General features: G+C 38.6%; 2 protein-coding genes across 4 annotated transcripts in view; one reads left to right on the top strand and one right to left on the bottom strand.

The window, feature by feature from the left end:
* Positions 1–397, bottom strand: part of LOC139938320 (uncharacterized) — a 75,089-nt gene extending 74,692 nt beyond the window's left edge. For all 3 annotated transcript variants that reach the window (XM_071933755.1, XM_071933756.1, XM_071933757.1), the window contains exon 1: positions 217–397. In XM_071933755.1, coding sequence (XP_071789856.1) covers positions 217–232 — 16 coding nt within the window. In that variant the 5' untranslated portion in view covers positions 233–397. The remainder of the gene's footprint in view (positions 1–216) is intronic.
* A 12,176-nt stretch (positions 398–12,573) lies between these two features.
* LOC139938830 (small integral membrane protein 14-like) overlaps positions 12,574–13,642 on the top strand; it is a 29,435-nt gene continuing 28,366 nt past the window's right edge. Inside the window, exon 1 of the mRNA XM_071934470.1 lies at positions 12,574–12,788. The gene's annotated coding sequence lies outside the window, so the exon portion shown is untranslated. The remainder of the gene's footprint in view (positions 12,789–13,642) is intronic.

The following is a 13,642-nucleotide window of genomic DNA, read 5'->3' as shown; positions in this document are numbered from 1 at the left end:
GCAAATCTGTTGACTAGCTGTCGAAATTGTACGTGTTTGACCATTTCGCCCTGCATCGAATGGGAGTGACTCGTAACCCTCCGGCTCCGCCGTCGGCAGGAGGGTTACGTTATCGCAACTACAATCGTCCATGGTTGTGATGGACTCCTCTGTCATGTCTGTCAAGTCAAGTGTCATACTCAGTAACAATAGTTTGTATTTAAAACTCCTACCTACCTTTTCCCTTCATCATTGTTGATACATGTCTGGGCGTGCCTTCACGAATATCGACAACAATTTGTGAACAGCAAGATAGTAATCCTCGTTTACGGAATAATATAATGTGTTGCTAATGTCATCAAAAGTCCTGAGCCGTTCCATCCCATCCGTCTGTACATCGAAACCGGGTGTTGCGATGTGTGCGAGAGGTAGAGAGGGTGACGTCGCGTCACAACCTTGTTCCACCGTTTCGCTCGTCCCCAGGTAGGTAGAGGTCAGGGCCGGTGACTTATGAACCACCTGTGACCACTCATATCAGTCCACATCACCATCCCGATCATATCGTACCAAAAACCAAGCTAGCCGCAGATTTAATTGGCGGGTGAGGTTTAGCGTGGAGGTGATGCTTTTTTGGTTCGGATAACCCACGTGACCTTCGGAGATAGTTTTACTTCCAGCCGTATAAAAATAAATTTAAAATAAATTACTAAACAAAATTTTCTAATTTTTTTTTTACAAGTATTCTATGGGGCGCCGTTTGTCCATTAATTGTTTGACACTTTTAAGGCATGTTTTTAAAACAGAGCTTTACATTGGAATGTTGCGATCATAAGAAATAACGGAATTGACACGAGGTGTACCGACTGACAAACCCACGATGACAAACATGTACTTTGATGTCTGGCTCCCAACCCCTCCCAAGCTCACGGCGAGACCCGCAAGCTGGGAGTTCATAATGCCCGGGATTACACCTCCAGCCCCCCACGTGACACGGCATGTGTGGTACGTGATATGCCCCAAGGCTTACGTTCCGATTGCTCCCATGCCGAGGCGCTGTAAAACACGTTTCCGTTGCACGGACTCTCTGAATTAGAATCCTACGTCCCTTTTTTCATGATTATTTACAGTTTTTACCCACAATCTGTATTACATAGTCTCTTTTGTCAAATATTCATGAATACTATGGGGCGCCGTTTGTCCATTAATTGTTTGACACTTTTAAGGCATGTTTTTACCATGGTTTACAGCAATTAGATGTAAACCATAGAAACTGTTGCCAAATCCTGTTATGGTTTACATACCAGTAAAGTATTTGTTGTGTATAAGTTTATGGTTTACAAACCATGAACATACAAAAAGCATTTACAAATCATGGTTCATAAACCAAGAAAATTTACGCATCTTAAAAACATGGTTTATAAACCATAAAAAATGAAGCATCAAATTCATGGTTTACAAATCATGGTTTACAAACCATGAAAATTGAGACATCTTAAAAACATGGTTTATAAACCATGAAAATTGAAGAGTAAAAATCGTGGTTTACAAATCATGGTTTATAAACCATAACAAATGAACCATAAAATCATGGTTTGTGACAATGGTTTATAAACCATGAAAATCGAGACTTCTTAAAAAACATGGTTTATAAACCATGAAAATCGAGACTTCTTAATAAACATGGTTAATAAACAATGAAAATTTACACATCTCAAAAACGTTGTTTGTAAACCATAAAAAAAAGTGCACTTACAAATCATGGTTTACAAACCATAAAAATGTGCACTCAGAAATCATGGTTTACAAACCATAAAAACGTGCACTCACAAATCTTGGTTTATAAACCATGAAAACGTGCACTCAGAAATCATGGTTTATAAACCATGAAAAATGTGCACTCAGAAATCATGGTTTACATACCGTAAAAAATATGCACTCAGAAATCATGGTTTACAAACCATAAAAAATGTGCATTCAGAAATCATGGTTTACAAACCATAAAAAATGTGCACTCAGAAATCATGGTTTACAAACCATAAAAACCTATATGATCGTCTCAATTAAACCTCCTTCCCAATTCTGATCGGTTCCCATTTCCCCCATGCCACGTGCGAGCCAGCAATGATGCAATGTGTGTCAAGCTGTGATCAATGCACCTGTTGTGTAATGCTGTTGCAATAATAGCTCTATGAATGTTTGCTATGGCTGGCAGCATAACACACGAGGTGCATTGATCACAGCGTGATGGTGCATTGCATCATTGCTGGCTCGCACGTGGCATGGGGGAAATGGGAACCGATCAGAATTGGGAAGGAGGTTTAATTGTGACGATCATATAGGTTTTTATGGTTTATAAACCATGATTTCTGAGTGCACATTTTTTATGGTTTGTAAACCATGATTTCTGAGTGCACATTTTTTATGGTTTGTAAACCATGATTTCGGAGTGCACACTTTTATGGTTTGTAAACCATGATTTCTGAGTGCACATTTTTCATGGTTTATAAACCATGATTTCTGAGTGCACGTTTTCATGGTTTATAAACCATGATTTCTGAGTGCACGCTTTTATGGTTTGTAAACCATGATTTGTGAGTGCACGTTTTTATGGTTTATAAACCATGATTTCTGCAGTGACTGCACATTTTTTATGGTTTGTAAACCATGATTTCTGAGTGCACATTTGTTATGGTTTGTAAACCATGATTTCTGAGTGCACATTTTTTATGGTTTGTAAACCATGATTTGTGAGTGCACGTTTTTATGGTTTATAAACCATGATTTCGGAGTGCACACTTTTATGGTTTGTAAACCATGATTTCTGAGTGCACATTTTTCATGGTTTATAAACCATGATTTCTGAGTGCACGTTTTCATGGTTTATAAACCATGATTTGTGAGTGCACGCTTTTATGGTTTGTAAACCATGATTTGTGAGTGCACGTTTTTATGGTTTATAAACCATGATTTCTGACTGCACATTTTTTATGGTTTGTAAACCATGATTTCTGAGTGCACATTTTTATGGTTTGTAAACCATGATTTGTAAGTGCACTTTTTTGTGGTTTACAAACAACGTTTTTGAGATGTGTAAATTTTCATGGTTTATAAACCATGTTTATTAAGAAGTCTCGATTTTCATGGTTTATAAACCATGTTTTTTAAGAAGTCTCGATTTTCATGGTTTATAAACCATTGTCACAAACCATGATTTTATGGATCATTTGTTATGGTTTATAAACCATGATTTGTAAACCACGATTTTTATTCTTCAATTTTCATGGTTTATAAATCATGTTTTTTAGATGGCTCAATTTTCATGGTTTGTAAACCATGATTTGTAAACCATGAATTTGATGCTTCATTTTTTATGGTTTATAAACCATGTTTTTAAGATGCGTAAATTTTCTTGGTTTATGAACCATGATTTGTAAATGCTTTTTGTATGTTCATGGTTTGTAAACCATAAACTTATACACAACAAATACTTTACTGGTATGTAAACCATAACAGGATTTGGCAACAGTTTCTATGGTTTACATCTAATTGCTGTAAACCATGGTAAAAACATGCCTTAAAAGTGTCAAACAATTAATGGACAAACGGCGCCCCATATCGCGACGGCGTGACTTTAATTGTAATTAATTTTTTTAATATAATTGAATGAGATTTTTGATTGATTTTGCACGATATACTAGCTTCTGAATATTCAATAAAATACCTGTTGATCCTGGCCATCACATTAGGGTTGTTTTTATAATTACCTGTGCCCTTACTGTTTTTCTTGCTTTACTTTTGTACACGTACATTATCTATTTGACATACTGTCTGCTTGTAGTTGTAATTGTTTAATGGCCAAATAAAGAATAAGAATAAGAACCAATGAAAGTAATGAAAACATATGACGTCGCTCCAATGTCGTTCATACATTAGCAAAGTAAATGGCGGACTATCTCTCGTCTTCTTCCTTTAAAGTGCTGCTTCAGAAAATTTGAAGATTACCTCACAGCGTAAAACCAAAACTTTTAATATTTCGAACACACGGTGTAAAAAGGTTGGAAAGTTGATTTACAGTTTTTGATTGTGAACAATTTTCCTATTATCCTAATTTGTTTTTACACTATAGTATCACGGAGATAGTATTGAAGAGAGGAATCGCTGTCGGTGTACGTGCAGCATGCACACTGATCAGATCGGATCGGCTGCCCATTTCCAGCTAGCCCGGCCCGGGTGCTAGCTATAGCGTCGGTCGTCAGTCACGCCGTCGCGTCCCCCTCTCCCTTTCCCATTCCCAGCGAAACGTGCGCAATGATTACCAAGTGTCAGACAAAGGCTGAATTTACGGCTCGATGATTTTCGTTCCGATTTTAACCTTTGACGGCTGTTGGCGTCCTTTGTATGAGACTTTATGTCTTATATGGGTGCACATGTCTTATATATATATGAAACTACGTCCAATATAGAGGGCGCTGTTAAATATACTTGTGTTTGTCATTTATAGTTGAGGTTTTTGGTCCTTTATATATATTTGCCGTTGATCCTCTATATATTTTTGGTGGTCTTCTATACATTTGTTTTGATCATTATATATTTATTATTTTGATCTTAAATATATTGGTTTGCTCTTATATATGGTTGTGCTCCTATATATACGGGTTTGCTCTTATATATGGGTTTGCTCCTATATATGGGTTTGCTCCTATATATATATGGTTTTACTCCTTTATATATAGTTTTGCTCCTATATATATTGTTTTGCTCTTATATATATGGGTTTGCTCTTATATATATGGTTGTGCTCTTATATATATGGGTTTGCTTATTTAGTCATAAACGGCCCCTCATATTATATGGGTTTGCTCTTATATATATGGGTTTGCTCTTATATATATGGGTTTGCTCTTATATATATGGGTTTGCTCATATGGGTTTGCTCTTATATATATGGGTTTGCTCCTTTATATATTGGTTTTGCTCTTATATATATGGGTTTGCTCTTATATGTATGGTTTTGCTCCTATATATATGGGTTTGCTCCTATATATATATGGTTTTGCTCCTTTATATATAGTTTTGCTCCTATATATATGGTTTTGCTCTTATATATATGGGTTTGCTCTTATATATATAACTTTGCTCTTATATATATGGGTTTGCTCATTTAGTCATAAACGGCCCCTCATAGTATACCGCATTTTGTTACATTGACAGTGTTTGTGTGAGTAGCTTAAAAAATGTTTTATGAAGAAGAAAAAAAGGAAAACAAAAAACGGAGCCCCCGACCGTAAAAAGAACCGGTGAATAAGAATTTTGTATAAAAGGTTGAAACAAAAATAATGAAATTTCCCTCAAAGCATAATTTTGTTGAGGTATTATTTGGTTACGTTCCAAGCTACGCAGCTACTCAGCTACGCAATTACTTTCCTTAAAGTTACGCTATAATATCAACACGTACGTTTTCAACCCCGAGTCAAGCTACACGCACAGCTACTTTTCCGTTCTAAGATACCCAGCTACGCTTACCTTCCAGGATATGCTTACGTTCCAAGCTACGCTTACATTCCAAGTTTTGCTTACGTTCCTTCAAGTTACGCTATAATATCAAAAGGTACTTTTTCAAGCCCGAGTCAAGCTACGCTTATGTTTCATACGCAGCTACGTTTAATATACACACATTCAGGCGCGCAGTGTTGAGCACCGTGCGCCATTGCTGCGGTGTACATCATGCTTACTTTTGTGCACAGACATGAGAAAATCATGTTTCTTTTCACTCTTTATGGACATGAAATGTTTTCCTCAACGACTATCACATTTTCCTTATCTAGTAGGCCAGCCAAAGTGTGAAATTACACTTTGGACGGCATAGTTTGTTAATGGCTGGCATCCATGCTAGATGTATGGATCATGGGCTCGGGAAGGCGATTAAGGTGGATGCCCAGCTTTATTTTGAATTTTAAGGTCATTTGGGGGTAAAAAGGTCAAAAAGGTCAAAAATCAATATTTTCAAAATTTGTGTCAAATTTATTCACATTTGATAGATCTATCCATAAAATGTATTTTTAACTTCATGTTGATACTACAAACCTATGTAATTAACGTATAAACTTTGACCTTAAGCACAAATGTATAGCAAATCGAAGTGTAAAAGTGTGATTATCTTGAAAAGGGTACATTTTGAGTACACCAATTGTTTTTGCACTCCCCATCCTCATTGGTGCATATATTGGTTTCAAACAACTTTTTTGGAAAGGTAAATATACCAAGGCAGTTTTTGAGAAGAAAAAAATAATTCAAATACCACCTTCATGTGGGGGTCTTAACGACTCATTTAAAGGTCAAAATTTCAAATAAGGCAAAAATTTTGCATTTTTGAAATTTTCACAAAATTTGACCCCAATTGATAGATCTATCAATAAAATGTATTTTTACGTTAATGTTGATATGACAAACGTATGTAATTAACGGATAAACTTTGACCTTGTACACAAACGTATAGAAAAGCAAAACGTAAAAGTGTGATTATCTTGAAAAGTGTACATTTTTAGTATACCAGCATTTTTTGCACTCCCCAGCTCATTGGTGCATATATATGTTTCAAACAACTTTTTTTTTAAAGGTTAATGTACCGAGGCAGTTTTTGAAAAACAAAATTACTCAAATACCACCTTCGTGTAAGGTCATATTGAGGTCAAAAAGTGCCAAAAATGTCAAAATTTAATTTGTTTAAAGATTTTTTTTCGCCTAATTTTACCCCAGGCGGCAGATCTATCCATTTGATATAGTTTCATCATGAAATTGACATGCCAAGTCTGTGAAATTATGAGTTAATCTTTTGTTTTGTACACAAACGTGTAGGAAAATTAAATCTTAAATTGCAATTTTCTCAAAAAGTGCGTATCTTGAGCATAATACGGTGTTTTGCACTTCCTATCCCAGCAATGCATATAATTGTTTGAAAACAATTTTTTTTTTTAAAGGTCAATATACCAAAGCATTAAAAAAAATCATATCAAACTTTCTTATGTGGTAAAATGAAACAAAAAGGTACCTGTATGCTATTCACGCAGATCAGATTGACATAGTTTTACAGTTTGACTTGGTGCCCTTTGATTTGCACCCAATAAAACTATAGCTCAAATCAAGCATCTAAGATAGGGGTAGTCTTCCAGGTAACCCCACTCTTTCTTTTAAGCTCATGTGTGTCTGTGTGAGAGATGAGACGTCCATGTATTCCTAGTTTATGCTGTGTGAAGTTTCAGTGCATCTCTTGTTGGCGGTAACATCTCCAGACACTTCTTCGCCTTATTTACCAAAGAGTTGGAGCCTGACAAGGTTGATGATTTTATACCAAGGTGCACAAGTGCTACCAAACTGCTCAATGAGAGCAAGTTCTCCATTACGGCCGATTCCCTTGACACATAATAACTTTGCTTTTCGGAGACTTTCTTTTCCCAATGGTCATGTAGGAGAGGCTGTGTCGCATCATTTAAGAGCATGTAAGCTGCCTTACAGGTTAGCAAGTCTCTCAGTTACTGCACGTATCGGGTAATTAATGTGCATTTCTTTCCAAGTTTCTGACGCTTTTGATGAACACACAAAAGTGACATTTCTCCACCTGCAAATCACTCTTATCCTTCATTGACTGCCTCTTTGCATGGAGCATCAACCGGGTGTCGGCCTGCTAAGGTGTCCTCAAAACGTCATCTCTCCTAAAGGACCATGGCTTCCGTAACATAAAGGAACCCCCGCCTGTACTATTCCTCATCTTTCCAGTAGACCCTTGCCCTTTCTACAAAAACGTCTGACAAGAACTTGAGATTAGGTTTGTTCAATAGCCCATACCTGACGTGTAGGAGTGGATCCCCGGTCTATCGATGAACTTTCGAATTGGCTTTTTCTTTCCCATTCTTTTTGACTGTGTCACTGCCTTGGTGGAGCCCTCTCCAATCTAGCGATCAAGACCAGGTTGTAGGTTCCAGTGGCAGCATTGAGCAATTGTTGCAGTAACTTTCTGTCCGTTTTGATAGGCTTTTGTACCGTACATAATTCGTTTGGTTGAAACATTTGCACTGTACAGATCAGAGAAAGTTTTTGCGCAATGTTTTCTTCAGGGCGTCACTAAAACCATCAGTTTCTTGAAGCAGACGGTGCTTCCAGATGGTTATTATATACTGCGTTCCATGATCTGGAGTTGTTAGAAGATCGCTTTACCACATCAACTGGTGCAATGTCTTTTGTTGTCAAAGATACCAGTGGTATCTTTCTCACAATATCAGAGTCTGTGTCATCGTCTTCGCAAAGGTTTGGTTTAGTCGGAACACATCAAATCTTACTGTTTGTTATGAAAGCTTCTAAACATCATCAACATCTCTGTCTTCTTGAGGAGTTTCATATCTGCCAGATGAACACATCCCTATCGATCAAATTTACTGTTGTCATAGATGATGGGGACGCAAAAATAAAAGTTTTCATTTCAATGTTATCGGATACAGGCTTTAACTTAACGGGGGAACAATTAAGGCAAGCAAAGGGAACAATTATTACAATTAAGAAAACAAAATGATGTAAATAATGTAAAGATGGAACACCTAGGAAAACATCTGTGTTAGTGAGCTCTAATATCCAGTTTACTCATGTCATAAACCCATTATAAGTCATCTTTAATTTGACTGCAAAGAAGTTGAAATTCGTTGCACATAAATAAAAAAGAAAACTCAAACTAGCAGCAAAATCATTTTCGCTTCGGTGGGTCTTAATTTGAATACATCAATTGCAAATAGGTAGTAGAAATTCAACTTAAGAATGGTCAAAGTGTAGTCTTGAATACCTATAAATGAAATAGAATGACTGAAGCGAATCTGAACGAGAAAAATGCAATCATGTGTGCACGTAAAACGAAATTGAATGTTTTAAGAGCTACAAAGAAACCCTAGTTTGAGAGGATTAGGGGAAACTGCGTGAATTTGAATGCATGTTAATGAAATTTAATGATTTTTTTTTGCTGAAATTGGCCGGGAAAACCATATTAATATTAATAATGATATGATATATTTAAAAAAAAATATTAACAAATATTAGAAAAATCATAATATAAGGTCCATGGCTTATTTAATTAAGTTTAAGCCTCTGTATTTTTTTTTAAAAATGTTCAGCAGAATTTCCAGTAACATGATGTTCAGATGTTTTTAGATATGTGCCAGGTCTGGCCATACCGGGTCAATTGATATCAAATCCGAGCCGAGGAAGGCCAGGTCAATAAATCTGGATGTCAGACCTGTGCCAGATTTGGCCACAATGTGTCAGATATTTCTATATCTGTGCCTGTTCTGGCCACACGAGCTCAGATAATGGCAAAATGTGGGCAAGGTGTTTCCTCCAAACCAGGTCAGATGACGTCAGATCTTGGCCAGAAGTAACCAAGCCCGGAAAATGAGTGTTCGATCTATGCCAGGTCTTGCCACACCTGATCTGATGATTTCAGATCTTTGCAAGATCTGGCCGAACATACTCAAATAATGGCAATGTGTTATCATGGTTTATACACCAATAATCAAAGGGGTGTTTTGGGGCCAGGGTAAGATAGTGCATTTGACTGGAATTGGCCAGAACATGAAGGCCTCGTCATCCATTTGGCTCATCGGGTGTACATCTAACGTCGCCAGGCTATATTGGACAACAACCTGTACTTACACGTGTACCTGACCCATAGCTAGTCTTGGCCCAAGACGATGGTGCTTGATTCTGGATAGTATACTACGCGCGGTTGAATCGCCAAAGCACGCCCGCCACGGTATGATTTAGTTACGTGGACGGCTCGAAATCTAGACTACACTGTAGCTTGCAGAGTGTAGTCTAGATTTCGAGCCGTCCACGTAACTAAATCATACCGTGGCGGGCGTGCTTTGGCGATTCAACCGCGCGTAGTATACCATCCAGAATCAAGCACCATCGTCTTGGGCCAAGACTAACCCATAGCTGACTTAATGATATTCCTGTGTGCCAAGTTCTGCTGATCTAACATCATCTGGCTAGTGTTGCCAGACCTCGGAAGATACAATTACGTCATCTGTCCTGGTGTGACCAGATCTAGCATAGATTTGTCGTTTGGATTTCTGATCTGGCCACACCGAGCCCAGATCTGACATCATCTGACCTAGTGTAGGCTAGACATGATTAAAGTCTTGTTTCCCGGTCCCTAAACAAATATGGCAACATAATCAGCTGTGGCAATACAGCTGTCCCAGATCTGTTTATCTCTGATATTGTGTTGCTAGCCCTGGCACAGATCTAACTTCAAGATTCCTCTGCCCGGCCAAACCTGGCCCGAATTTAAAAATCTGACCAGGTGTGGCCAGATCTGACGCAGATCTAACAGTTGGATACCTAGTTTGGCCAGACCAGACCAAAAACTGATCATCTGACGTCCTGTTCTGGTCAAACCTGACCCAGATCTGCCATCAGATCAGGTGTTGTCAGACCTGGCACAAATCTAATATTAACATTACGGCCTGGCCACAGCTGGCTCTCTGACGCCATCTAAACGTGTGTGGCATGACCTGACACAGACCTAACATTAGGGTTACCTGGTCTTGCAATACCATGCCAAGATCTGCCATTCTTTGGCATTCTGATCTTGATCTGAGCTGGTCTGGCCAAATATGGCCCAGCAGAGCTGACAGCAACTGAACCGGTGCGGTCAGGTCAGGCCAAGATACCAATATCATCAACTGGCCCAGAGCAGGCCAGGACCTGTCATTTCTGGGCAAGATCTGGGCCAGTTTGTCAGAGTTAGCTGGGATGGATATGTTTTTCTTGGATTTGCTTACCCGTAAAACTTGCCCGCATGTATGAGTTTCTACCTACCAAGATATGTCAAACAATCACGTTTAATTGGCGGCCATTTTGAAATTCAAGATGGCTCCTTAAACCAAATGATCCAATACATTGTTCTTATTGGGTTCAGTGAACATTTGTATAGAAACCAACACCGCGTTTCTGTGAGACTCATAGACGATGATACGGGCAAAAATGCATTTGATGGCAATTTTGAAATTTAAAATGGCCGCCTTAACCAGATGTTTGTTTAATTTGGTCTTATATATGTTAATTATATTAATGCTAGCTTGTATAGCCTTATAGTCAGTGCGAATGCTACTTTAGTCACCCAACACAGAATTTTACAATCATTACAAAATTTAAAGAAAAATATAAAAAAGCGGCCATTTTGAATTCCTAGATGGCCATCATCTGAAACACTTCAGTTGTACCATTTTTGCTTTTGTTTAATGGCTAATGTAATTTGGCGACATTCACAGCCAAAGTAAAAAAAAAAATATAACTTAAATGGCGTCCATTTTGAAATCCAAGATGGCCAACATGGTTTTCTTGTTCCTGAGAGTCTTATTTAGATATCTAGCCAGGTGGCATGTTCTAATCATTTATTTTCTACGGGACTTAATTTTTGGTCATAAGCTCCCCGACTATTAATGTTGAAGCGTAGAGGCAAACCACTAATCAACTAGAGAACAAAGCAAACTCCCAGACATGACGTCAGCGGCATTTTCCTTTGACTTGCGCCGTCAACGGCAGATGTGTTTTAAGTTTTTCACAACCTTGGGTTGGGGCCTGATTTTTTAGTCGATAATTACAAAAAATTCAGAAGTGTACACATATCAAAATTACATTAAAATGGTGAACAAGTGCATTATTATCAAGTTAAAATACCATTTTCGTTGAAATCATTTCATCTTTTTTCAAAAGCCTACTGTACGGCGCCATGAGCAACGATTGTTGGATTAGCGCTTTATAAATTTAACAAATTGATTGATTGATTGATAATCGGTGTGGTCTCTGGTAATAAACCATTCCCTGACAGTTTGATGTTGATTAGTGGTTTTCCAAATAGTCAAAGCAATGGTTAGAACAGATCTTATGTTTGTTGTTTAAATGCGTTTACACGGAAGAAAGATTGGGGGGGGGGGTAAGGGGAAAAGGAGGCTGGAAGGGTTAAAGAGAACTTTTATCCGGCGATGTTTGTTAAGGTAAAAGTGAAATCATACATGTAGCCCTGTGTAAACATGCGGCCTCGTAATCCGGCCGGGCGAAATAGTAATCCGCCCGGGCGAAATAGTAATCCGCCCGGGCGAAATAGTAATCCGCCCGGGCGAAATAGTGGAGCCCGATTTTTTTTTCCGGTATGTCCTATATACGCTTCCGTATAAATGCACTGCAATTTCTCCCACCGAAAGTTAAGCTGTGGCAAAGACCGTTTTGCGACTTCTTTCCTTCGCCGCGCATGGCCGCGCGCGCTTTTCTCGCGCTGGTCTTTGTTAATTTTTCGTGCGCGTGCTGGGGCGTCGTGCTTGACATCTTTGGGCTGCCGCGTGCGCCTTGACTAAAGGCTACCACTCTATGTACACGCACACCAGCATAGACCTTTTCGCAAATACCGGGGCGCGCGCGTAACGCTTGGAATTAGGTGCATTGTGGTCTAGCTGGTAGCAAAATTTGATCCATATCTATCCCACAATGCACCTCATTCAACAGTCTGCGCTTGCGCATTGGTATTTGCGATAAGGTCTATAGCAGCTATTCTAGCCTAGCCGGCCGGACAACAGCCGGGCATTAATCTGCGGCTAGAGTATCTCTCATCATCATCACATCAAAAACAAAACTATTTCTGTTTTTCTTGTCAGCTAGACTACCGACTAAAGCTACTTGTGGTACCCGCTGGGGCGGGATGATGAGTGTGTTTACACGCTGTCACTGACACGAGTCCCGATCTTGCTTCTGCTGCATACCTACATGATGTAAGCTGTGAATTTGAGTGAATACAGTTCTATTAAATAAAACACTGAAATGTTTACTTAGTCCATGGAGAAATAAATTATTATATAATTTATTCCTCCATGCTTAGTCATTTTATTTTTAGTGACACTGATTGATAGTGGCAGTAGAGCTCGGGCTATATTGACTAGACTCACTACATAGACAGCGCTAACCACCATGCTAACACCCTTTTAAAAAAATCATGAAAATAAACACGCACTATTAACTAAGGTTTTGAAGCCCTGTGGGAGTGTGACTGTGGGCGCATCCAATCCATGTTAATGTATGATACAAAAATACAAACCAATACAAAAGCTTGAATTTTTGTATGGCAATTGTACGGCTATTTTGCCATTGCATAGTGCGTTTGTTCTTTTCTATGTGTCATCGAACAAAAAAATGCAGCAAATGTGAACGCATAATCTGCTGATGAGCGTACAAACTTATCATTGTGCATTTTGTTTCACTAATCACAGTCATCATTTCTCTTGCTCAAATCAAAACCCATGTTCCGGTAACTGAATGTATGAAGTAAAGTAAAACAAATATATAACATGGTTTATTTCGGGTGACCAGTCGATGAGCTCCCCTCGGTATTGGAAGTTGTCAAACTAGTTCCCTCGGCTTCGCCTCTGTCAACTTCCAATACTTAGGGGAGCTTAATATCGACTAGTCACCCTCTAGTTGCGATAACGTAACCCTCCTCCCTCTCGGTATTGGATGTTGTCAAACTAGTTCCAGAGGCGCCAATACCTCGGGGAGCTTATATCGACTAGTCACCCTCTAGATGCAATAATGTAACCAGCGTAGCTGGAGGATTATGAAGCATGCTCGG

The sequence above is a fragment of the Asterias amurensis genome, chromosome 6 (assembly GCF_032118995.1).
Source record: "Asterias amurensis chromosome 6, ASM3211899v1".
In the NCBI taxonomy this organism is placed as follows: Eukaryota; Metazoa; Echinodermata; class Asteroidea; order Forcipulatida; family Asteriidae; genus Asterias; species Asterias amurensis.
Note: the sequence above shows the minus strand (reverse complement) of the source record. Positions and strands in the feature narration are given on the sequence as shown.